Source organism: Zootoca vivipara, chromosome 5, assembly GCF_965207765.1.
Source record: "Zootoca vivipara chromosome 5, rZooViv2.hap1.1, whole genome shotgun sequence".
In the NCBI taxonomy this organism is placed as follows: domain Eukaryota; kingdom Metazoa; phylum Chordata; class Lepidosauria; order Squamata; family Lacertidae; genus Zootoca; species Zootoca vivipara.
This window is the reverse complement of record NC_142588.1, coordinates 27,413,122-27,438,679: the sequence shown is the minus strand read 5'-3', so window position 1 is coordinate 27,438,679 and position 25,558 is coordinate 27,413,122. Positions and strand designations below refer to the sequence as shown.

The window sequence follows — 25,558 nt, the reverse complement described above, 5'->3', positions numbered from 1 at the left end:
GCTAACCCGCAGAAGCGGTCTACCGCTTCTCCTCCAGTTGCGGAAACCTCAGGATCTGGCCGGACCTCCAGAACAAATCCCAATTCACAACCGGAGGTACCACTGTACCAACCTGATGCTCCAGCTGGTGTATTCACATAGCCCCAGTCTTGCCACCACCATGCCTACTGCATGTTCCATGGCTCTTCCCTTCCACATTGGTTGCTACTGGATTTCTGATGCTAAATTCTGAAGCTCCGTGTGCCTTTTTCTGTGTTAATATGGTTATCTGCTCCTGTTGCACATGCAGGCCTCTCATACATGAAAGGTGCTCCTTCTTATGCTGATTTAATAGCCTGAACAAAGGTCAGGAAAGGACTCTAGTGATTGTTTTTAAGTCTGTCTACTTACATTTCTCTCTCTGTTTATCAGTGGTGCGCAGCGTGCCTGGTTTTTTTTTTCTCCTATCTCTGTATCAAGCAGGTGCGCCTAATCTAAAACTTTATACATTACCTAATAAAATCCTCCTTTTTGGGATTATTGCATCAAATTTTAATTTCCTCACTCGAGTAACAGCATGTCACCCAGCCTGTCACTGAAGAGCCGACAGAAGGAAAAGAACTGGATAAACTGCAACAAATTACTGCAAGCAGATTCCTATCAGCCCTTTTACTGGAATTAAGGAGTGCGAAATAGGATTTCTTGCCTCTGGAATCTGCTATGGCTGCTTTCTTCAGCACCCTTCTCTTCCCCACCCCACCCCCAGCTCCTCCTGCTGCGATATGGGGTTCCAGTTTGCCTTTTAAGTCCTTAATCCTATAATAGAAGAAAGGAAGGAAGGAATGGTATAGTTTCATTTTTATAGAACAAGAATATTGTGGTGTAACACAAAAACACTTTTCATGTGCCCTTGGTGACTCCTTCCCTCCCTAAACATGATATAACAGACAGGAAAGGGGGGAGAGAAATTGCAGGCTATTTATCTGCATGTGCCTTCTTTCTTAAAATGTGAGATATTCTGAGGGCTATACAACTCCCGATTCTGCTTGTGTAAACCCAATGCATGCATGTGCACGTACACAGTGTCCAAGCAGATAAAGGGGAAATTGATGGATTAACAGAATTTATATACTGCTTGGTTATAAGAAAGCCCCTTGAGTAGTTTATAAAAGTACCGGTATAAAATAAAACATTAAAGTTACTATTTTTAAAAAAAGTTTAAAACAGCTATTTAAAAATATTAAAAGGGCAGTTAAAATCAACGGTGGCTAAAAACTAATAAAGTGCATGTAACTTCTGCATGTTAGATTTGCCTAAACAAAATGTTTTAAGCAGGTGCCAGAAAGTGTACAGCGAAGGTGCCTACCCAATGCCGATAGGCAGGAGTGTAGATGCTGCTACACGAAAAGATCGATTCATTACAAGTGTGGAATGAGTTGTTATGTGGCACCTGTAACAGTTGCCATTCTGCAGATTGAGGCAGTTGAGTGATCCTATTTAGGGTAAGGCGACCCCGCAAGAAAACTGGCCGCAGGCTGTTAAGGTGCTTTGGTGTAGTAACACCTTCATAGTAACACCTTAAACCAGCAATGCCCTGTTGGTCGTACCATTATCCTTAGTGACAGCAGCACAACTCTGCATTGTAGCATAGGAGTGTTGACAATCGATAAGACAGCATCCATTCCATTAGGAAGGCACTGGTTACCTTTTACAACTTGGTGGTTCCTGTTTCAATGAAAAACCAACCAGTTAAGCAATTGTTCCCTTGCAAAATTTTGAGTCCACAATAGAAAGTACCCCCAGTTTGCTGTCCCGGGACTTTAATCTGCAAGGGGAAAAGCTGGTGCCCCGGTTCATATATACACCCTTATAGATTTTGTGATCACGGTGGGTGATCTGTTTTAATTCTGGCATAGCAGCTGCCCCTATAACAAATAGATAACATCTTCCCCCAGGTCATCATTTAAGAAAACACATTGTGTTAAAGAAACAGAGTTTATTTGTGCTGTCCCTGCCCCAGAGGCTCAGTGTGTCTCCGTTAATTCCTCCTTATAATATTTTAGTCTAACTGTGAGTGTTTTATTAGAAGCTCAAAATTTTATTAAAGGGGATCTATAATACATCCTCTCCCTTTCCCTGGAAAAGGAAGATGGTGAAGAATACACACACACACACACACACACACACACACACACACACACACACACATTTTTAAAGCAGATGTGTATTATTTTAGCAGAAGAGTTTGGTAGGTTCCACAATCTCTCCCTTTCGTTTGTGCCTTGTGAGGGAAGGGTTTTCCCGTGTTCCTCTTCAAAACTATTTTTATCTGCAGCACTTCTGCTTAGCCGCTTGCTCTGCTGAGCAGCAGGTAAGCGGCTGATGATGATATACAGAATATCCTCAGAAAAATAGTTATAATGACCGGGGTTCCCTTTTGTTTTCAAAAGCAAACCTGAATGCAGATAAGACCCGGAGAAACCAAGGGTTGCTGCATATTAAGATGAAGTCCTGATGGACATTGTGTGAGTTGCCTACCAATCTACTTTTCACACTTCCAGGTGTCCAGGTGTAAATGAGAACTAGTGCATTTTCTCTGCAGCAGCATACATGAACTTATTATTCCCTCTTTGGGAGCGCAAATAAGACCCCAGTCGTGCATTCCCTTTGAACTCAATGGGATTTACTTCTGAGGAGTCATGCACAGGACTACACTGTTCCTTGATCCATGAGTATATGTACCCTGTGTCGATGACCTTGGATTCAACACAAAGGTCATTCAGAGAGGACAGCCCTTCCTCCTTTACAGTGCGAACCAAGAGTACTAAGCTATTTCTGCCTGTGATCATAACACATGGAGGCCACAAAAGGTTTGGCTTGTTAGGGTAAAGCTGCCCCATAAATATTTACAAACCATTTGCTATTCCTGCGCCATCACTAAACCCACCCTGCTCAGCAGCTGCCTTCCTTTTGAAATGTGCCGCACGGTTTGTGGCACTTACCATTCTAAGCTACGCTCTCTCTTTTGACAAGTGATGAGTGAACTGTCAGATAGGCCATGGTTTCACCCAGTGCTTTTGGAATGTAGGAGCACTTCAGTTTACAAATGAGATGCCAGAACTTCATGCCTCTCCCGTGGGAATTACAAATTAAAGGGTAGCGCGTTGGGGTTAGGCTCACTAAATCTTGTTTTATGCAGAATTATTTCTTTTCCTGCGTATTAGTTTCTTCACTGCCATTTTCAAATTTTTATGTAGTCTCCCTTTTGAATTCTTTCCAGCCGATTGAAGATTCGGGATCATTGCAAGATGTCCTGAAGCCCAAATCGCTCCTCATTGAAATCAGTCATAGATTATATAGAACTGGGAGTGGGTAGGAGCATTAAACTATTGAAAGCAAGAAGGTTCTTCAGGTGTAATGATGGTATTCACAGATGAATGAGGGTCTAAATCATCCTCATGGCTTGAATATCTCCAAACAAGGTATTAGAAAATATTATAAAGATAACCACAACTTAAGAGAATTAACTCATTTTGGAAAAAAGACCTTATATTCAAAGACTAGAGACCATTTGCTATAAAAATATATTATTTGCTTTTCATGGTAAATGGAATCCTCTTGTTAGTAAGGAACCTACTGCCCCCACCAACAAAATTTGGATTTTCAATATTTTGAGATATAAAGCTGCTCATATGATAACGGATAGGTAATACAAATAGATAATTTGTTCGTATAATTTGATTACTATATGATCTATTCATAGTATAATATCTGATCTTGATTGTGTGAATCTTCTAACAGTTTTCTTTTTTAATTTTTTTTAAAAGAAGATATGGACCATTTAATCAAAATTTAAGAATATCTAAGCAATATACGTAAGATGGTGTAAAATACTTATCAAAAATAGATCAAATCAAAGTTCAAAAGCAAGCATACATAGTCAAATAATGATGAATACAGGAAAAATCAAATGGTTGCTCCTATAAATTATTAGTTACTTTTTTAAAAAAAGGATACAGTGTACACATTGAAATCCATTCATGTGCAGACACATTCCATTCCCATCAAACATAGAGAGCTGTGTCTTAACTGGCAAATTGCTTGGCTTCCAGGAAGAGAGTAATTGACAGCAGGATTCTGCAGCCAGCCCCACCCCTGCTTCCCTGCTACTCAGGTGTTACCTGCCAGTCTGCTGAGCAGCAGAGGGGAGAACATGAAGAGGAGAGGTCACCCAAGGAGAGGTCATCTCAGCAGCAGGAAAAACAACTGTAGAAGGGGAGGTGTTCGGAAACATGGTGCTGGGGCTCTGGAAGAGGCTAACTGAAGTCCTACCTGCTAGAAGTTCCCTACTCTTGCTATAAGGAAATGCAACTGCATGAATCTCTCCTAAGTCATGAGTACCATGTTCACTTTTCATTTAGCAAAGTATACCCCTGATCATGTCAGAGGTCTTGTGCTTTTTCAAGTCTTTCATCTTACATGACATGTAGCAGCTGCTACTATTCAGGATGCATTTATAAGAATTTGTCATGAAACCAGTACATTAAAATAAAATAATCTTATGATGAGTATCTCGCACCAGAAGTACCGTAAGCACGAGAATTAAGTAAATCGTGATATTTTGGAACATTTGCTGTTTGCTTACAAAGTGGCAAATGATTCCACAAAGAACTAACGCTTTTGCAAAACAGCTAAGCCTTGGACTGGGGGATTCTAATGCCTTTGAATGTCAGTATATAAACTTAGTTCACGACAGTGTTCTGAAGGTTATTGTGGCTAAATTGAGCAGTTAGCTATAGATGTTCTATCCAGAACTGAGTGCTGCATATGACGGCACTAAACATTTTTCTTAAAAAATAGCTTTTAAAAACTGAGGAAGATGGTGGAAATGGTTTGTGTATGCAAATATGAGGAGCTGCTTTATACAGAAATAGTTGATGACTGGCCCAACTACTCAAGTAGACTGTACTTCATTTGGCAATGGATGTCCAAGATCCTAGGAAAACAGTTTCTCAGACTTGCTACCTGAGGTGCTCTAGCTGGAGATGGCAAGAACTGAATGTAGGAATTCATGCATTTAAAGGAATGTACTCTGCTGTTGAGCTACGTTAAATTTTGACTAAACTAGCTTGCCAGACTTAGGAGTGATGGTAAATGTAAGTGACCTGTAGCCTCTTTAGCTGTATTTACTGGCTTGGAAAACATAATCATTGTTGATGATTTAGACACTCTCCCTTCCGTTAGTAGCATGGTTGTAGCACGGTATTTTATTCAAAGGTCAGTTACCAAGGATTTATAGTTAATGTCTTCAGATTAATGTGAACACATTCGTAAAGTGTCTTTTGAAATGCCTGGAAGACAGTCTATGGCTTCAAAGAACTTTCAGCGCAACATTTTGAAAAATAGTTTTCTGTATCTATAGTATTGAAGGAGCCCAATATGAAACTGTAGGTTTTAATAACACTTACAAAATGGATTTGTTTTGTTGCTGCTAGTGAGTAACCATCACATGTCGGTTTGTGTTAGATTTATTCATGAGAATGCATGGTTAAGGACTGTCAAAAGTGTTCACATAGATTTTAAAAAATTACCCTTTTTAACACATTTATTTTTTCATAAGCATGCCTGCGTATATACGTGTATAAAATACAAAGTGTGTGTTGTTGTGTGTGTGTGTTAGAGATGCTACTAATGCGCTGACCAAAATATAGTTATTCTTCAGATCTTGCATATCTGCCTCAAAAAACATACAAAAATGTATATAGAATTACATTTTAAGGATAAAATACCTTTAGAAATGCATATTTTGTGAGAAAATGTCTTTGAAAATGCCTACATTTGAATGCAGATTTTCTGCCTATAACTGAGATAACTGAGCTGTATCTTCCTCATTTGTCGTGAAAATTGTTAGACTTCAGGTGTATTTATATTTGTCTATTAGAAGTAGCTATTTCTGGCGATGGCACCAATTTACACAATGCCAAGATTAAAAAAAAATAACTGGCTGCCTAAAAGTACTTATAAAGAAGAATGGGGCTAATAAGATATTTGGGTAAGAGATAGAAGTGAAGCAACTCTGTCTGACCTTCGGCCTTCAGCTGATGAATTACAATGTTAGTTTGCTGCTGCCAAGGCAGATGTGTGTTCTTGCTGTCTCATTAGACTGCAAATGCCACTGTTGGCATTTTTTTTTCCTGAGGGCAAAATGGACACCTCTTTTCCCTGGGTCTCAATAAACAAAGGAAAGCAGAACAGCCTAAAGCCATAAAATATGTTCACACTACATTAATTATTATTATGTGTGTAAATATGGGCATTTGTTGAGTAACCATGACCTTAGGAGAAAATTCATAGCTTTTATGCTGAAAGATGTAGAGGCTAAGGGGAAAAAGAAGGCTCTAGTTCAGTAACTCTGATTTGTAGATGGAGGGTGTTCTTGCCTACATATGCCAACGTGGAAGTATCGCCTTCCCTGTTCCCTTCCCCATTGTGGGCACTTTCCCTATTACACATCCAGAGCTGCCTTTTGATGCAGGCGGTTGGTGGAAGCTCCATAACCGTTACGGAGCCCTGCATGAAGTTTCATTCTGATCCTAGCCACATGAATGAAGACTTTCTGGACTAGTATGCAACACACCATAGCTGAAGGCTTAAAACCAGGGGTTCTGGGTTGGAATCATAATACTCCTTCTCTGTGCACCCTTTGACTGACCTTTTCACTCAGACTTTACCAACCTGGTACCAATCTGGGTCTGAAGAGAGTTGTAGTCCAAAACATACGGAAGGCACCAGATTGTTCAAGGCAGCTCTAACCAATATCCTACTCCTTAGGAAGAAACTGAGACTGGCTGTTCAAAGTGAGGAATTTCAGATGTACTTGCAGTTGGCTTTTGTTGTCCATTTTATTGAAGGAGTGTAACTTTTCAATGGAGACAGGAGGTGGCAGCAGGGGGGAAAAAGGATCAGGAAGTCTTGGTTACTTACTTGACAGAGCTGCTTCATTCATTGGCAAGAGTAGAAAATGATTACCGTGCAAAATTTGATGTGTGGAACTACAAGCTTAGACAGTTACTATTGGGCAACTCATCATGGGAAGCACATAGTAAAATAAACAACTCACTGTTCTTTTCAGAAGCAGCAAAAAATGAGGTAGAGTCCGTAAGTTGTTTGTGCATTTTAGATCTGTACCTGCCTCCCATGGCCTCTGTTTGAGATTTCTTTGTTTCAGCTCCCAGGAGTAAGTGACCCAAATCAGAAGCAAAGCTCTGTCACTAATAGCCACATTCACCTTGGTGACCTAACTTCAGCTCCAGCTCCTTGGACTCATGATAAGTGACAAAGGAAATGGTGTTGGAGCATCCACGTACTTTTTAAAAAACAAAAGACACCATTCAATTCCTCTCATGCCTGCCCACAAGAACATGGATGCCACATGGGTCATGTTCGGTTAGTGTCATTTTGAGGGTTGCAGGTCAAGACTGAGGTTTAGTACAATAGGTGTGTAGGAGTGGAAGACTTGGATATTAAAAGACTACCATTAGCTGAGGGAGTTTGCTCTGGAAATCCAGCAAGATGCTTTTTGTAGTCCTTGAGTGCCTTGCAAATAGCTCATGATTAAATTAAGTAAGATAAGCAATTTCAGCATCTACTGCTGACTTGTCCATGCTCTCTTTAGACAAGTTGGGCTTGCCATTGGATCCATTCATGAGGACTATTTAGCATGTTTGAAGTTGGGGATTCTGAAACAAATTGCAAGGGTATGCAGTGTTGAACTGCCTAGTGAGAATGATAAATGATATGGAAATAAATTCAACAGTGCCTGAAAAACTGGAATCCTCTTTCCCCCCTCTTTCCTTTGTGGTCCACAGGGTACAACTGTGCGTATGATAACTGCAATCGACCAGGACAAGGGACGTCCCAGAGGTATTGGCTACACAATTGTGTCAGGTGAGTTCATAAGGAGTTCTTGTAGAGCAAGCATGATTGCAAAGTTAGAGGAATTGGCCAGGTGACAATCTTCCTGGCACTCAGTCCAAACTATAAAGTGTTAGACTTTCACAGTAGAACATTAAAGACAATTCCTCTCTTCATAACATCTATTGATAAACCATATCATTTTTGCATGCAACATCTTCTACAACCCCATTTTAAAATGCTCCATGAATCTATTCTTTAAAAAAAAGTTTGCATATTTGTAGAACACACACATGCACACACAAGTCAATAAAAACAACAACATCCCAACAGATATTGACATAATCAAACAGCAAAAGAACCCTAAAACTCGCAGTATCTTGAAAAGTTGAGAGTTTGAAAATAAAAGATTATATTTCCAAAAATTAATGTAAGAAGACTAATTACTGATAAAACAATCCCGATTTTTGCCTGTTTTCCACCATATTTTTTACTCTTGCAGTGTGAATTAATTAACCATATGATATTAATAATTGTGTCTGTATTATGTTTTGACAAACATAATGTTAGACTAGAGATTAATCTGTGAAGAAGTGGAATGTTTTAATTTTTATCTATGCCTGAACTGAGCTTCAGGAATCAGGATGTTGTTTTCAGATGTGTGTCTGTTATCCCTGGCTAGAGCCGTTAAGCTGTTGTTTTGCCATTAATGACTCTCAACATTTATGTTTTTGCAACTTTCTTTTCACTGTTCTGTAACAAACAAAGAATATTCAAAGTATCTGAACTGAATTTGGAAATCTCCTAGAACACACACAAGAACAATAAAAGTGTGTCTGAAGATGAAATAGGGGATTGAAATAAATAAAATAAAATAAAGTATTAATCATGTTCTCTCAAAAATATGCCATCTTTATAATTTCAGTTTTGAAGAATGTGAATTTGCAAATTCATATCTGAACTCCATATTTTTATTTGTTTTGTTTACTGATAAGCCACTTAAGCTTATCACCTGTTTATGAGAAACTGGATTTGAGACAGCAGAATTATCTTGTTTTTGCTACTGCCATTACTGCCCTTGGTTCCAAATAGGATATTTCTATTTTACTATCCCTCCTTACCATCGCTCGCTTTTTTAAAGTTACAATTGGCTTGAGGTTTGTACATGTGATGTAGATTTCTTGTGTAGATTTTATTCTTGTTGTTTGTTTCTCCACACCCACCTTTTGGTATGTATTGGGAGGGAACTGTCAATAATGGAATCTTGATGCAGACAAAACTGCAAGATTTGTGAATTGCTGTATCCATTTTATGCACTGAAACTGTCCCAGGCAGGCAGCTTGGTGATAAAACCTCCAGGCCCTTCCAAAAGACCAGCAATCACAACCTTCAATCCAAATGACCCATGGTAGAAACTGCACTGTTAAAACTGGAGCTGGGCAACATTACTTGAAATTCATGGGTTCCTCTTATTCTCTCTCTCCTCCTCCTCCTCCTCCTGCAGCATCATGTGTTATTTTCAAAACACACAACCACTTGTAAAGTTTCGGTGTGCTTCAAGCAATATTTTCAATGTTTCCCTATCTCTACAGAGGCCAGTTTCTTTTTTTAAAGCTTTTTTATATATAAAAATATCAGTATCATTAATTATATTTGATCTTGAAAAAATGATTTATTGATGTGAAAAAAATTACCGTGTTTCTCATATTATAAGACATGTCTTATATTTATTTTTTCCTCAAAAAAACACACTATGGCTTATTTTCAGGGGATGTCTTATATTTTTCCTCCTCCTCCTCCTGCCATGGCCGGTATTGCTGCTTCGCCTATCACTATGTCTTATTTTCGGGGTATGGCTTATATTCCTTGAATGCTTAAAAATCCTGCTATGGCTTATTTTATGGGTATGTCTTAAAATATGAGAAACAGGGTATAGGATGGGCAGAGGCGTGTTGCTTCTTTCTTGACACCCGCTATTATGCCTTTGATCTCAGCCTAGCAAAATCATATAGCTTAGTTGACAGCCAACATTTGCGAGCTGATCAGACAGAAAAAACCCATCTATGGAGTGGTCTGAGTCTTTCCCCTGCCCGCTACTATAAAACTAGTAACTTTACGCCTTCAGAGTCTGAAGTTGTTGTTTTTTAACTTTGCACTGTTGTTCGCAAGTATTTGTCAAGTTTAATAAATAAGTCACTTGCATAACCTGCTTTCGTATGCTCTAAATCAAAGGACAGGGACGCGAGTGGCGCTGTGGGTTAAACCACAGAGCCTAGGGCTTGCTAATCAGAAGGTCAGCGGTTCGAATCCCTGCGACGGGTTGAGTTCCCGTTGTTCGGTCTCAGCTCCTGCCAACCTAGCAGTTCGAAAGCACATCAAAGTGCAAATAGATAAATAGGTACAGCTACAGTGAGAAGGTAAATGGCGTTTCCGTGCACTGCTCTGGTTCGGCAGAAGCGGCTTTGTCATGCTGGCCACATGACCTGGAAGCTGTACGCCAGTCGATCACGACTGGACCTAATGGTCAGGGGTCCCTTTACCTTTACCTACATCCAAGGACAAGGTCAATTGACCATGTTTACATAGTGAAGTCAACGGCCCTGTTCACACATAATGCTAAGCTAAACCACACATAAGCAATGCATGCTCAAACATGTAGGTACACAGAGCAAAAAACACGGCCACTTTGCTTCTCTTCCTATTTGCTGCTTTGCTACCGGGAGCTGAGCCATGATTTTGCTTAGCATTACATGTGAACTTGAACTTATAGTTTGTCTCACTCCAAACAAACCATGAGCTGAAGTTAAGGTTTGTTCTTGGATTAGCGCATAGGGATAATTTGAGAGAGAAAAACAACAACCCTGGGTTTACACATAATGCTAAGTCAAACCATATTTTACCTCTGGGTTGTGTGGCAGCCACAGGACCAGAAAAAAGCAAAGCAAGCACAATTTTTGCTCCCCGTATCCACACGCTTGCTTGCGCATATGTAGCCATAGTTTGGCTTAGTGTTAATATGAACCAGACCCAAATATCAGTAAGCTGATATTTTGAATGCAATAAATCCGGACTACAATTTACCATAGTAAATTTTGTTGTGGGGTTATGTGAGACCATTCCTAAGGCTAGAAGAACATATCAACATCTTGTGGGGAAGTTCTGCCATATGTGCAGGTGAAGCCCCTAGCATGAGCCAATACTTCTCCATGCATCATCTCCTTAAACATTTCTTATTTTCTGAATTGGTTATAACATTTTTGTTTATCAGCACCGTCTTTGATCTGCCCAATAGAATGGTCCATATTCTCTCACATCACCCTTATCCAACAGAGTTATTGCCAAAATAGCCTGAACATTCTTCTGGGGAATCTGTGTGCCTGCAGAGTAAGAGTCAGTCTCACAGCCATAATAAACATGATTGCATCTGCTGACATACATCAATAACTTAATCATTACCCCTGGGTCTATCACATTGGGGAGGCCACCTATCATCATAGAAAATCATGCAAAATACATCAAAGCCACAAGTGATTAAGCTGTTTTGCATTTTCTTTTTGGCTTGTGTCTGCAAGCTGAAACTGCAGTTTTGAAATCTGCTTGGAATGAACTGATACTAACTCAACAGTTTTCAGTAGACAGCATTCTTGTAGGAAAAGGGGAATTTCTACTGGCGTATTTTGCCACATGCAGTTTGAGCATCTGATTTTGGCATGCGGTGAATTTAGTTACCCACCATGGTGGTGTATTTTGCTTCTGCCTGTGGGTCTATTATGCATTCTGGTTTTGTGCAGCCAGAAAAGCCAGAAAATTACCTCTATAATAAATGTTTATCTGTAAGCCACCTTGAGTCCCATCAGGGAAAAAGGTAGAGTAGGTAGGTGGGTGGATGGATGGAAGTGTCTGTGCCTCCTTACTCCAGCAGGCTGTACAGTTGGGCATCCCAGATGTCAGTGAACATTCACAGAGCCCTGTGCTCTCCTGAGTGCTGCATGATATATAAATACACGAATTCAGATAGTAAGGTGAGCGAGTGGCAAGCTTATTGTCAGTGTGCCCATACGAGGACTTGTAATTCATAAAGATGAGTCCTTTTGCAATACTGGAACTTAAGCCACAACTGGGGTTCCAGAAACCTAGTGGTGTGACAAGAATGGTAGTGGGAATGCCTGACCCTTTGGTGTTACTCTAGGCACTTGGAACACTTCGTATCTCAGGGAACATCCTGTCTTACACACCTGGCAGCTCACTGCATAAGGCAGCAGCACACAGATCTGCAGGTTTTCAGTTTTAGCGCCGACAGCTCCTAACATGAATAATAATTTGCTGGTTTTAGTTATGCGGATGAAGAAAGTAAGCACATAGTGTGTGTACAACTTGGACCCGCAACAAAATATTTCAGTGAGGAGTGATCCTGTTCAGGATACACTACAGCATTGCATTCTACCATCACCCATCCCTGCCAACAGTAAGGCAGTGTTCCATAGCCTCTGAGCATGCTCATCTTCATGGAGCAGCTTTCAGGGTATCGTTCCCCAACCACCACCTTAAAGGTTTTGTGGGGGGGAAGGTTTGTTTTTGTTTTTTGTATTTCTGCAGAATCTGTAGCTCACCTAAGTCTACTCATATTTCCCTCTTGCCTTTGGATGGTGCTGTTTTGGCTGCCTAAGGACCAGCACTCAGAAAGTTGAGTTCGATGTTTCTAAAAGGCAATTATTTAGTTAGTGAAGGCTCCAGTAATCCATGCACCAAAGGCAAGTTTCATTTTTGGTTTTTGTCAATCCAGAAATATATAATTAGTTTGTCATTATCCCCTATTATTATGGTAAAGGTCAGTGAGTATATTTTCTGCTTGGGCTGGAAACATTTGCAAAATGTGCATAAAAGCTGTCTAATGTTGGGAGATAGCTGATGAATTTGATTAGGAATTAACTCTGCAATATTAATAATGATTGTTGTAGGCTCCCCACCCCCCACCCCCAATTGTTGAAGCTAAATTTAGGGTAACAAACGCAAATGAAATGTTCAATGAAAAGTAAAAATAATGATTTTATTTCCCCAATTTAATTAATTATCTCTCTGTTAAACTACAGGCATGGCAGTGAAGAAAAATATAATAATTCTAGGCCAACATTTTCAAATTGTGTTTTATATTGTTTGCTTCAGAACATACTGCAGAAACTTTTTTATATACAGCCCTTCTACAAATACAAGGTTTTCACTTGACGGAAGAACATTAAAGCTAGAAGATGAAGCATAACCACTTCAAAAAAAAAAAGAGAGTAAGGTCAAGCTCAAGTGATTCAGATACAAAGATATCAAGTGTGCAATCACATTGTCTTATCAACTCCCATATATTTTCCTTTCATGGGTTGACATGGCTGAAGGTCCTCTTTTCTAGAAAAGGCTCAACTTGGCTGAGGAATAGAATTGTCTCTAAAATTTCACCTAAAGAGAAATTAAAAATGAAGGCTTGAGCTTCTACTCAGGTGAAACAGATGCAGAATCTTAAGTGCAGTAATAGTAAAGTAATAAAACTAGTGAAATTCATTGGCAAGCAGGGATAGATGAATATGTCAGTTTTAGTTTCACTCACCTGTTCATTTTTTCCAATCTTAAATTCAATTCTCCACATTTCCACAAATTCATCAGCATATTTCTTCTAAGATACATATTTATATGCAATTTTGCCTAATACACCCATTTTTCCCAATACAATGCATTCTAATGTAATTCCCACTACTATATGCATTTTTATGCACACCTTAGTCTTGTATGCACATTTTGCACAATTACGTTACTAGAGACCTGCATCACTAAAGTCAGAGAAGTGCAAATTTCTTTTTTTAAAAATCATTTTTATTAGTTTTCCAATACAGCCAATTAACATATAACCATATTCCAATTAAAAACAAAAAAACTTTTTAAAAAGGAACCAAATTGTAGTCCAAATTATTGATTACTAATTTTTTTCGGGCTTCCCATAGTCTGGACCTCTTGAAGTATATCTCCAATATCTCATTCCTGCTTCTTCTTGTTGTTCTCCTATTTTCCACATTCCAATTTTATCACTTTAAAGTTCTCCGTCCCTGGCTATGTGATTCTCAATCATGTCCAAAATCATATATCCTTACATCCATCGAGTCCAGCTTTATTTGTAAATATATATTTTTCCAACTATTTGGCAGTGCAACTTTTCCTGCTTCATTCCAATCTCCAATCCGGGCTGTAATCCAAGTCTTTATATAACTTATTAAGTTGTTAAGTTATTCCCATCTGGGCTGTTGTCCAAATCTGTCTTTGATGTTAGTCATATTGCAATGTAAATGAACTGTATTACACAGATGTAAGTCATTCATCGATCGGCTTTTGGAGACCACACAATCCCCTCTCCCGGGCCCTAGGAGGGGGGCTGCTAGACATCCATTTAGCCTTCTCTCTCGCACTTAATGAAGATTCTGGAAACAGATGCACTGTGTTTTGTCCCAAATTATTGTCTCGAATTATTACAAAGTCAGCCAACAAGCATCTCCCACTTCCCTCGAAACAGGGGAAAACTCTCATTTTTCTGTGCTGCGTCACAAGCGCCATCTTGTTTCTTCTTTTCTTTATCAAGTCTTTCCAACCAAGTAAATCTGCACAGTTGAATATGTAATTATAAATAGAAGTCCATCTGTACTCCTCAAAGTAAATTAGGTTTCTTAATGAAGCTTGGCATAGAAAACCAATTACAGTAGAAGTATTGAAAAGGGGGGGGAAAGAACATAACAATCCTTCCATAATCCAAACATCATGATGAGAATCTCTTTGAAGTCTGAACTTAAATGCCAGGGACTGTACACTTCTGCAGGTTTTTTCTCGGTCTTCTTCGGTCCAGACTATGTTTGTTTATTGTCCAAATCTAATTATTTTATCAAAACATATATTCCCGGTTATGGGAGTGGCTTCGGAGAGTGCCGGCCATGTCGTGCTCTGGGACCCAGTGTCCTGCCATTTGCACAATGCAAGCTGGCAATCTCGGACAATCTGTGGGTCTATGAGACAGTCCTCCCCCACCCTGGGGAGTCTGCCAAGGCTAATTACCCCATATCAGCCCTGAATTACTGGCACGGCCAGGGTCCGATTGTATGGGAGTCAGCCATTTCCCACCGCTGGAAACAGGAAGCCAAGAAGTGCAAATTTCAAAGGATGCCTGTGTTTTGCTTTGCATATTGTTTCAGAAAGTGAAAATTATGTAGGTTCATACATAATTTAAATGTGAACTGAATTGAATTCATCCCACTTCCTTATTAGCAAGATTTTTGCACTTTCCTAGGTTATCATTGGATTTCACATAAAGCAAAACTTGAAAAGAATTGGGAGGTTCTTTTTCAGATGAAATTTTTGGAGAAATCTTGACAGAGTCCCAAAGGGGCATGGTAAAAATTTCTCAAATTCTATGAGGGTGGGTGCCACACGGAGCAATTAATTTTAAGGTTAACTGTTTCTTTAATTTTGATGTTTGCTTCAAATCAGTAAGATGAGTTTTGTGCCCCAATGCAATCTGCACTGAGCTAGAAATGGCTGTCCTTAACCTAGATTCATGTGATTCCTTGCTTTCACTAAATTTAGCATAAAGCCAGCATCCAACTCAAAACCCCTCTAAACATACAGAGACTAGCAACTAAAATGAAAGCAAAGGTAAATGTCACAAAGGACAACGGAACTGAGAAAAGCCACATGGCATTGGAGAACGCTAGAGATCCGAGGGTCATTTGCAAAATTTCCAGTATACCTTTTGGTAAACTCGAGTGCAACCAGCAAATGCCCCCCTCTAATATCACTGTATGCATAAACAAGCAATCCCTTGTTTGTGTTCACAAACTGGGTTAGGCTGGTGATGTTCAGACACTGAGGTCAGGGCTGTGTTTTGAAGGACAGATAATTAATCCAGTAATGTAATCCACAGCTCCTTTTTTGGCAGATTTATGAAGATAGCCTCTGTCCCGGGGACTCTACCTCATCATCTTTCATTTCCCAGGCAAAGCTAGTGACTTGTTATATAACATGACCTGTTCTAGATAAGATTTTTCATTTAAGGAGCTCTTCAGGCTAAGAGAGATTGATGTCCTGGCACCTTCCAAGGTGCAACAAGTGATGGAAAGACATCAGAAATGGGGTTGGGCAGTCAGGCTATTATTAATAACCATGAAGGGAGGAGTTAAATTTAGATGGCCGTTGCCATGCCGGTAGAATGTGGGAATCATAAAACTTAAGGTGTGTGTTACAACTATTGCCCCTGTCTACTAACTTGTAACTTTAGAACCTTACAGCAAAGGCTGGAAAGAAAGTGAGCAGCCAGATGAATGGCCTTATAAAATGGAGGAGCCAGTTTTTCCTGCCTATCTCCCACATGGAAACACAGTTGAAAAATGCAGCATAAAGCACTGTGGGACATCATGCTGATGATCGCTGTCAGGACAGTTCCAATAATGTTGCACAATGCTGTAGTGGGAATGGAGGTGAATTTACATGATTGCATAAAGCCTAAGGCAGGCATCCCCAAACTCCACCCTCCAGATGTTTTGGGACTACAACTCCCATCATCCCTAGCCAACAGGACCAGTGGTCAGGGATGATGGGAATTGTAGTCCCAAAACATCTGGAGGGGAGGGCCGAGTTTGGGGATACCTGGTCTAAGGGGTGAGGGAAGTGCATAAACTCCAAAAGCACCACAGTAGGTGGAAAGTAGGATTGGAAAGACATAACAGTAGTCACGTCCTGTTCTTGATATTTTCTTTTCTTTTTTTGTATAATAATTTTTATTCCTTTTATAGAAAAAGAAAATACAAACCAAAAACAACAACAAACAACACAAAAACATTTCTTACAATATCATAACTTCCATTAACATCATTATGTGACTTCCCTCAATCCCCTTCATATGAATTTCATTTCTTTGGCAATTTCAGAAAATAACTACTAAAACAATTTTTCCACTAGAACATTCTGAAAAGAATACTTAACATCCTACATTTACATCGAAAGCCTATATCTACTTCCCTAAGGAATCTTAAATGTTACAATTTCCTCCCCCAAATATATTTTAAATTTTATATCTTCTTCCACCTTCTCTTCTTCCTGGTCACAGAGTCTCCCAGTCAGTTCAGCAAGTTCCATAAAGTCATCTTCATCTGCCAGTCGTCTATAGTTGGTATATCTTGGGTCTTCCAATTCTTGGCAAGTAGTAGCCTCGCCACAATTGTGGCATACAGAAAGAAGGTGATATCTTTTGGGGGGATTTCCTCCCATACTATTCCAAGTAGAAAGGCTTCTGGTTTTTTTTAATAAAAGTGTCTTTTCAACACTTTTTTCAACTCATTATAAATCTTTTCCCAGAAGTCTTTTACTTTGGGGTACATCCACCACATGTTTCTGATATTCGTGTCCACGTTGTTAAGAGTGTGTTTTTAAAATCAAACAAACACAAACACACAACCTTAGATGTAGACGTGAAAATAAAATGTGTGAGTTAGACTTGAAGCAGAATGAGGCAGCAGAATTGCTATGGTGTACCTAACCTGATATACAGTGGTGTGTACCTAACCTGGTATATGCCTTGGTTCATCTGTAGCCTGTGAAGTTTTGAAAATACCCATTTGTTTGTTTGTTAAATCTTGTGTCTTGCCACTACAACGGTCTTCAAGGCAGCTCGCAAATCGATAAAATAATCTATTATTTTACTATCGTTAAAATAAACTAAAATGAACAACAGCTGTAAAAAAGCATTATAAAACATAAACAAGAAGCATTATACCTAACTAAAATTAGCTATTTATTATATGGTTTCTTTTGGCTATAAAAAGTAGTCAGATAGGATGGATATACCTTAGTGTCTAAAAGACAGTAAAGACGTCAGGTGAATATATATTTGGAGGGAATTTCCACAGCCAGGGAAATTCTGATTCTCTCTGGTAACCACCAACCAACATCCCAAGACAGATCTTGAAGAGTCTCAGACAAAAATTAATTGATAAGGTTGCTTTAACACAAGAGCAGGCAGACCTTTCAATACCCTCCTCCTAGATTAGGGGTAGAGAATCCCCAGTCTGAAGTGGTATGATCCATTCTATGATGGTGGTATGATCCATCCCAGAAATCTGATTTCTACCATGTCCATGAGATAGAACTAGACTAAAAGCTAAAATGTTGGCTGTTGCTACAACCAAAGTGCCTCAGACATTTCAGTGTTGCAGAGAATTTGCAGTGTGTGTTACGTTGCTTTGGCCCAGTGTCAGTCCGGGAACAGTCTTTGCAAATATGGCTTTTATAATGTTTCTTTTTTATTTCAGAAAGCTTCACCAACAAATGGCCTTCGGTAATTAAAACAGTAACTCAACATCAGCTTTTGAAACAGCTGGAAAGACTATGAGAGTATTTGGGGGGGGGGAACGACAGAGAAAGCAATTGGTTTCACAAGGGGTTGAGGAGCTGTCTGTCTGTGTGTGTGTGTGTGTGTGTGTGTGTGTGTGTGTGTGTGTGTTAGTAGGATTGGATCCAAACAATGTCCTCACTCCTAATAGGGATATATAGACAAATATAGAAATTTCTTTTGAAACACAGCTTTGCAATGTGGATAATAGTTTGTGTAGGAATATATGCAGGTATTAAGAAAAAGTGTAGCAGTCTGGAATTTTGATCATGGTAAGATTCCCCCCCCCTCAAAAAAAATTCTATACAAACAAGATTGTCAATGCGAAGAAGGCAAGTTTGCCATGTAATGATGACATCTATGGGCTGAGTTATACATACACACTACTGTGGCATGGCTGTTGTTGTCATGTTGTTTGGCCTTTATGCCACAGTGTTAGCATTCCTGACCAGGATTCATGTGGGACAGGCAGATCACATGGTAAGATCTTTCCCTGGCTATGAACTACTCATAGAGACTGATGGGGAATCTGATGCTGTGGGAATCTGTCAGGCAGAGCACCAAATGCATCTCATAGCACACAACCTAAGGAAATGTAAGTGTTCGGAAGTCACGGTGAAATTGAAATCAATGGAACATATGCAAATTTAACAAGCCTCATCGATTTAAATGCATTTAATTCTATCTGAATTGAACTCATGGTTATTAACTCTGATTTCTTTACAAGTTATTATATATCGATAGGATGTGGATCAGATTCGCTGCTTTAATTTGTGTTTTACCTCTGCCCCATTCCTCCATGTTGATATGGTACAATATGTGGAATATATATATATAATAGCATGGAAGCTGTTATATGTACAGTGGAGAAAATCAGGGAATTGTTAGGAACAGGCTTTTCTTGTGGGTTGGGCTATATGTTTCCAACGTGTTGGAATTTTTATTTTTAATCATTTAATTAAACAAGGCCTGGAAATGCTTGTAAGGTGAGGCATCCAATTTTGGCTCGTCCCTCCTTCCTCCTTCAGTCCTCTGGGCTCTATCTCATTCTGTCCCAGAACCTACCCAACACTCAGGAGGTTCTGGGCTATAGTGGATACAGGTGTGTGTGTGTGTGTGTGTGTGTGTGTGTGTTAGTGAAAATGAGATGTTCACCCTTTTATGAGCGGAAGAGCTTTCCACTGACACAAAGCCACCATTGGTTACAACCCAGTCATTCCAGCAAAGAAAAAGAGAATTTATGTGTGTCGTCCCCGCTCCCCGCAACCCTGTGCAAATTAAAGAAGTATAAATAAATTTAAGCAGAAATATGAATGTTGCTGCGAATATTTGGCCTGAACCTCATTCTATGGGGGAATACTGTGTTGTGCCTGGGAATGTTCAGGTACAACTCATACTGTTGGCCTGGATGGCCTTGGCATCATGGAGACTGCCCTATCCCTATTCTGTTGTAGCCATGTGTAGCTGTGCTCCCTTTTACTGGATCTGCTCCTTCTTTGCACATCTACCTTTGAGTCTGAATGGACTATCATCTTAGTTTGTTGCCTGCCTCGTGTTAACTCACATGCTTACTGCCCTTGTCTTTTTGACTCAGTGATTTATTTAGTCTAGTTTAACCTCCTGGGTTACAGCTTCTCAGCCATTTCCTTGGGTGCAACTATTATTTGCTGCATTAGATGCTTCTGGCAGCCCTCCCCTCCCAAAACGTACACCCCTGGTATTGTCTATAATCTGTATAAAAACAGTGTGGGAGACATTACAGGGAAGCAGCCCTGAGCACCTGTCTGGATGTTGTATGGGGTAGAATTCAAGGTGAAGATCAGCGAGGTAGTCAAAGCCGCTGATGGACTATTTATATAATGATAACTGTGTCTGTTGCTGATTCTATGAACCACATCCAACAGCATCTATTTCAGTGCAGAGGAGCCCTGACAGAGCACATTTTGATTAATAAATTATCTAGTGTGCACGGTGTAGGCCAAGTTCCCCTTTCACATCTCATGAAAGTCATTCACTTTAAGTTTAGTGGTTTAATGAGTCCAGGCCAGTCTAAAGATTGCATGTTGTGGCAGCAAATGTCCTTTCGACAAAAGGAAGAGGGCTGTTGGATTATGTGCCCAAGGGCATTTTCACTAGTGATGCCAAGCCTCAAGCTGTAATGTTCTGAGCCGCTCCCCTTCATGGGGAAGGGGTAACTCAAAGTGTGATGTCGCATTACATGCCCCCACCCTCAGAACACCATTTAGTATGGAGTGTGTATGTGCTTTTGGGGGGGGGGAGAAAAAGAGACAGAGTGAGAGTCATTTTAAAAACAAATATATACGCTACTCATATTCTACAGCCTATAGACATTTGGAGTGTCTTGGCACAGTCTGCTTATTTACAGAACACAGAGATAAAACATCTATTGAATTGCATACTGCACATTTTATGCTGCGTATTTAAGACTATAATGTATAAGAAGGCATGCTGCATATGGTAAAAACCTTCCTGATATTGCAACACTGTTTAATAGAACCATGGGCAATACAGGTTTCTACCTCTAAAGCACAGGAGGCAAAACAGTCGCATCTACTTTTTTTTTCCTGATGCAAAAGCAGTCTGTTCTGCCATTTTTTCAGCTTGAAAAATACAGGTTGTAGCCTGGTGTGAAATCACAATACAGTGGTACCTCCAGTTGCGGACGGGATCCATTCTGGAGTTCCAGTCGGATCCCAAGGTTTCCGCAACCTGAGGACTGCTTCTGTGCATGCACGTGCTGCAGAATCTGGTAAAATACTTCCGGGTTTGCCACGTGTGCACCCCGAAGTTTACATAACCAGACTGTACTTGCTTGTCAACTGAGAGGGCCAGTAGCTCAACACTGGGAAAGGATCAGTCAGAATTGGAGTGCACATAATTAGCATTGCCAAGTTGCCCAAATAAGAGACAATATAATGTTCTTTGCTGGCCAAGTACAATACAGTCAATGCCATCATTAAACTGTCAAGCATCCTAAGAACAACAAGGCTTCATATTGAGGTTCAGGACGCTGCAAGAGGCAGACAGTGCAAATGTAGGTAGCAGAAGCATTTCACATATTTGCATCCTGATTTGGAACATGTTGACTGAGTCAGAAATAAGTCCCACTGAGTTCAATGAGGCTTACTCCTAGTAAGTGTGCTTAGGAGCACAGTCTTAATCAAGCACAGTTGGATTGAAATGAGAGAATGTGATGAACGTGTTTTTAATTCTTGTTCCTTTGAGCTGATACTGCGGTTTTAAAACAAAAAATATGACAAATACGGTATAACAAAGAATTAAAATGGGAATGTATCTTAATAATCTGTATGCGCCTGTGTCCTATTTCCAACCAAACATATCCAGCATCACTAGCTTAAAAAAATTATGAACTGGATTACCAGAATGGCATGGCTTGTAGCTTCCACCTGGCTGCTTCCCCACTGCTGTGTATCAGGGAGATCATGTATGGGAGAGGGTCATGTTACAACAGTTATTGCTCATGCTAATGCTGTCCATCCCTTGAGGCTGGTGGTGTTGGTCTGGGCAGTTACCATGCCTAATGAGTAGTGCATAGGCATTAGAATGATAGAACACAAATCTCCAAATGCCTCCCATGTACTTTCCTCACTACATGCATTCTAAGAACAGTATGGAAAGCAACAGCCACACTGGTAAGGCAACTACAGGCTCAAGACAAGGATTTACAAGGACAGCCCTGTCCGCCTGTGGACATCTAATGATTATTAGTGAATGCTGCCGAAAGAAACATGTTACTACTTTCTCTGCTGTGGAACCCAGTGGGCGGAGGAATAACAGAGATGTGGAACAGGCCTGGGATTGTTTTGTTGCCCCTGTTCATTTTTTTGCTCTTTATAGGAAAGAAAGCAGAGGTGTGGTGTAATTGCTGTTAGATCAATGGAGCAAACAAACCAATTGAAAGCCATCAGACATTTCTGCAGTATGCAGTCAGCCACATGCTAAAATGCACTTAACCCAGGCTGGGACTTTTTAGTGGGTCAAGAAATTGACAAGAGAGGTAACAATAGAATAAGGGGTGACAAAAGTATTTCATAAAGAGAGGAAGGTGGGGGGTTCAGACATGAAAGGAAATGTGTAGCAACAAGTGTGTGTGTGTATTTGGGGTGGGGGTTGGGAATAAAATAGGGGGAGGTGGCATGCTCTTCCTCTCCCCCGCGCCTTTTTCTTCTAAAATGTGAAGTCACATATAAGTCCTGAGCAATGAAACCAATATGAAAGCTTATTCACTGTGTGTGTTCCTCTCCAGGGCTGAGTTCTGGAGGAAATGTTTGTGCAAGTTTCACGCGGAAGCCAGTCATACATAGAACTGATTGAGTTGTTCTCACGATATCCCCAATAAACTTCTTGCCCTATTTCTAACCTTTTTTTTTTAAAAAAAAGAAAACTTTATAACATATTCCTTAAAAAAAAAAAAACTTTCAACAGTACAAGCAGTAGGCAATCAGTGCCTGATCTACAGGGCTCCAGGTTTGATCCCTGTGGTGATTGGCATAGAGCAATAGGTTAGCATTTAAGCTTGAAATTGGGGAATTCTACCCTTTTGGGTGGATTTTCTGTAAAATATTAGAACGGGACTCCTACTTCTCTACCTCTTCTTCCCCCATCCCAGTCTCACCTCCTTGATTTCCTGTTCCACAGGTTTGCTAGCCTGCTTTATCTTGTGTGTATTCCCCCCCCTTTTGAAGTTGGGGTTGTGCATTACAAAGGAGGAGGAGGAAAAAGGGATCCCATTTCCTCTCTATGTCCTGCACATCCTTCCGATCTCATCTCCTGTACATACTGTCAAGAATGCTTTCAGCAAACTACCCTCCCTCCACACCCAGCCTTATACTTAAAGGGAACTGCAGATGTGTGTCTCTGTGCCCTGCCAAAGATCCATAATCAGTAGCAGAAGTGATGTGTATACAAAAGCCATGAATACATTTCCATTTAAACAGGAGCACTTTGAAACTCCTTCACTGCCTGAAGTTTTTGTGATGCTATCAGGAGCAGGAGCAGCAGCTCAGTTTCCAAACCTGTATCTTGTTAGATTGAGGCAATGAGAAATAGAGTTTGGTCTTTAAAATGCATTCAGTAATGTTTTCAAGTCATGGCATAAATCTGTTGCTGGCTGGGGTTTCACACAGCACAACATTTTGCTTTTCTGATCTGCAACTGTGTTTTGTTTTTGACCTAAATGTTAAATCTCAAGCTTTTTTTATGCATTTCTGCACAGGAGTTTTATGTGTGCTGATTCAATTTATTTTATTGTCAGGCAACACCAACAGTATATTTGCACTGGACTACATCAGTGGTGCTTTAACTCTGAATGGGCCACTGGACCGAGAAAATCCTTTCTACAGTGCCGGATTTATTCTTACAGTGAAGGTGAGAGAGTCAGAGATGGGCTGTATTGGAGCAAGTGTTTCGGAATATTTCAAGGAAGAAGAAGGGAACATCGGTTGTGGCAGCAAAAGCTAAAGTGGTATTTCAGTTTAACCTGAAACTGCATAAATTTGGAGAATTTGGGTTTTGGAATGCAATTTCTATGCGCAAATCTTAGAAATGGTGAGGATTTCCCCAGGCACATGAAATTTTGTTCAATTTATAGCTTTGAATATTGAGTCCCGAGAGAGAGAGAAATCGTACCCAAATCATTGCCATTCTAGTTAGGAATATGTGTAGTTAAGAACAAACACATTTGGGGGAGTTTCAAAAACTGAAATACTTTTGGTAGAAGCTGAATGCTTGCTATCAGTGTTTTAGTATTCACATTCCCTCACTTATTCACATAACTTAAACCTCCCATTTATTAATTTATTTAAAGAATTTTGACACACACACAAAAAAATGAATTTTTGCCTTTATATTATAGCTTCATGACAAGTCATTGTCAGTAGTCTCAGATGACTTTCTTCTCCAATTTCAAGCATTTAGATATTGACGCATATTATGCTATTTCCAACTGAGAGGAAGTGGACCCATTTTTCATCATCCATAGATCCCTGCTGTTGACATAGGCACAATGGGTCTTCATCCAGCCCAAATAAATCTGCATTATATCAGTAGCTAGAAAATGATGTAGTGGTTCCAACATTCAGATGGTTCCAAAGATGCATCATGAAGTATGTTTTTTTTTTCCTGCCAGGAACATTCCTTAGAACAAACTTGGAATTGCTTGGTTTTGACAACCAGATGCAACTCCAACTCAAAAACACTTGAGTGGTACATATGGACAACAGAGATAATAGAACATGCATGGTGAAGGAGAAAAATAATATAAGCCATTCCACGTGAAGATTTTTCATACGTGTATAGACCTGAGTGGTAACAAGAGTAGACGTGTGAAAAAGAAGTTGCATGCGTTTTCAGTAAGTTTCCCCAAACAGTTAGATGCTGTTTTTGTCCAATTCTGTTTATTCTTTTCCTTACTCAGTGCTATTAGATTTTAGATAAACCTAGGGCCATTTATTAGATATCTCTGTGTCCGTAGGTAGCAAATTGGGTAATGCTATGGAGTTGAAGTTCCTGAAGAAATGCATTTTATGGAACTGCCTGGTGGAACTAGATAATAAGAGTTCCTGATCAAGTGGAATGATAGGAGATTCAGGACAGGCAAGAAGCTGTGCTTCTTTACACAGTGCATTGTTAAACTCAGGAATTCCCTACCACAAGGTGTGGCCATGGTCACCAAAACTGGTCAACTTTAAAAGGGGAATTGGAAAGATTCATGGAGGGTAAGGCTATCAGTGGCTAGTAGACATGGCGTGGTGCTCATCAGACCCTTCCTGCACAAGTTTGTCCATGCTGAGCAGAAATTACAGTGAAGAGGGGCAAAACATCCTGGTTAACAAATGCCACAAAGAACCATGTTCCAGCACCTGAGAACTTCTCCCTCCCTCCCTGCACCAATCACAGGTGTTTAATTAAAATCAATACCAAGCCAACGAGCTGGTTGGAAACATATTTAGTAGTATGGATTCCACTGGGCTGGAGGGGTGGGGGATGGGGGAGAAAATCCATTTGTTAGAGGGGTCATTGATTGGGAGGTGGCAGGCAGTTTCCCAAGAAGTACTGATCCCCTTCCTTCCCCCTAGAAGGGCAATACTTTGTCAAGGAGGGAAACTGGCATGCAATTACTCCACTTGACCTCTGCTGAGGGTCTTTCAGTGGAATTCTACATGGTCAATATGCTATTATCTCTATCCCTGAAATCCTGCTTCTTCTCCTAGTTCA

General features: G+C 40.0%; 1 protein-coding gene across 1 annotated transcript in view; it reads left to right on the top strand.

Moving 5' to 3' along the window:
* CDH23 (cadherin related 23) overlaps positions 1 to 25,558 on the top strand; it is a 397,278-nt gene that overhangs the window by 147,085 nt on the left and 224,635 nt on the right. The window contains exons 9-10 of the mRNA XM_060274909.2: positions 7,848 to 7,926; positions 23,598 to 23,710. Of these exons, the coding sequence (XP_060130892.2) occupies positions 7,848 to 7,926; positions 23,598 to 23,710 (192 nt within the window). The remainder of the gene's footprint in view (positions 1 to 7,847; positions 7,927 to 23,597; positions 23,711 to 25,558) is intronic.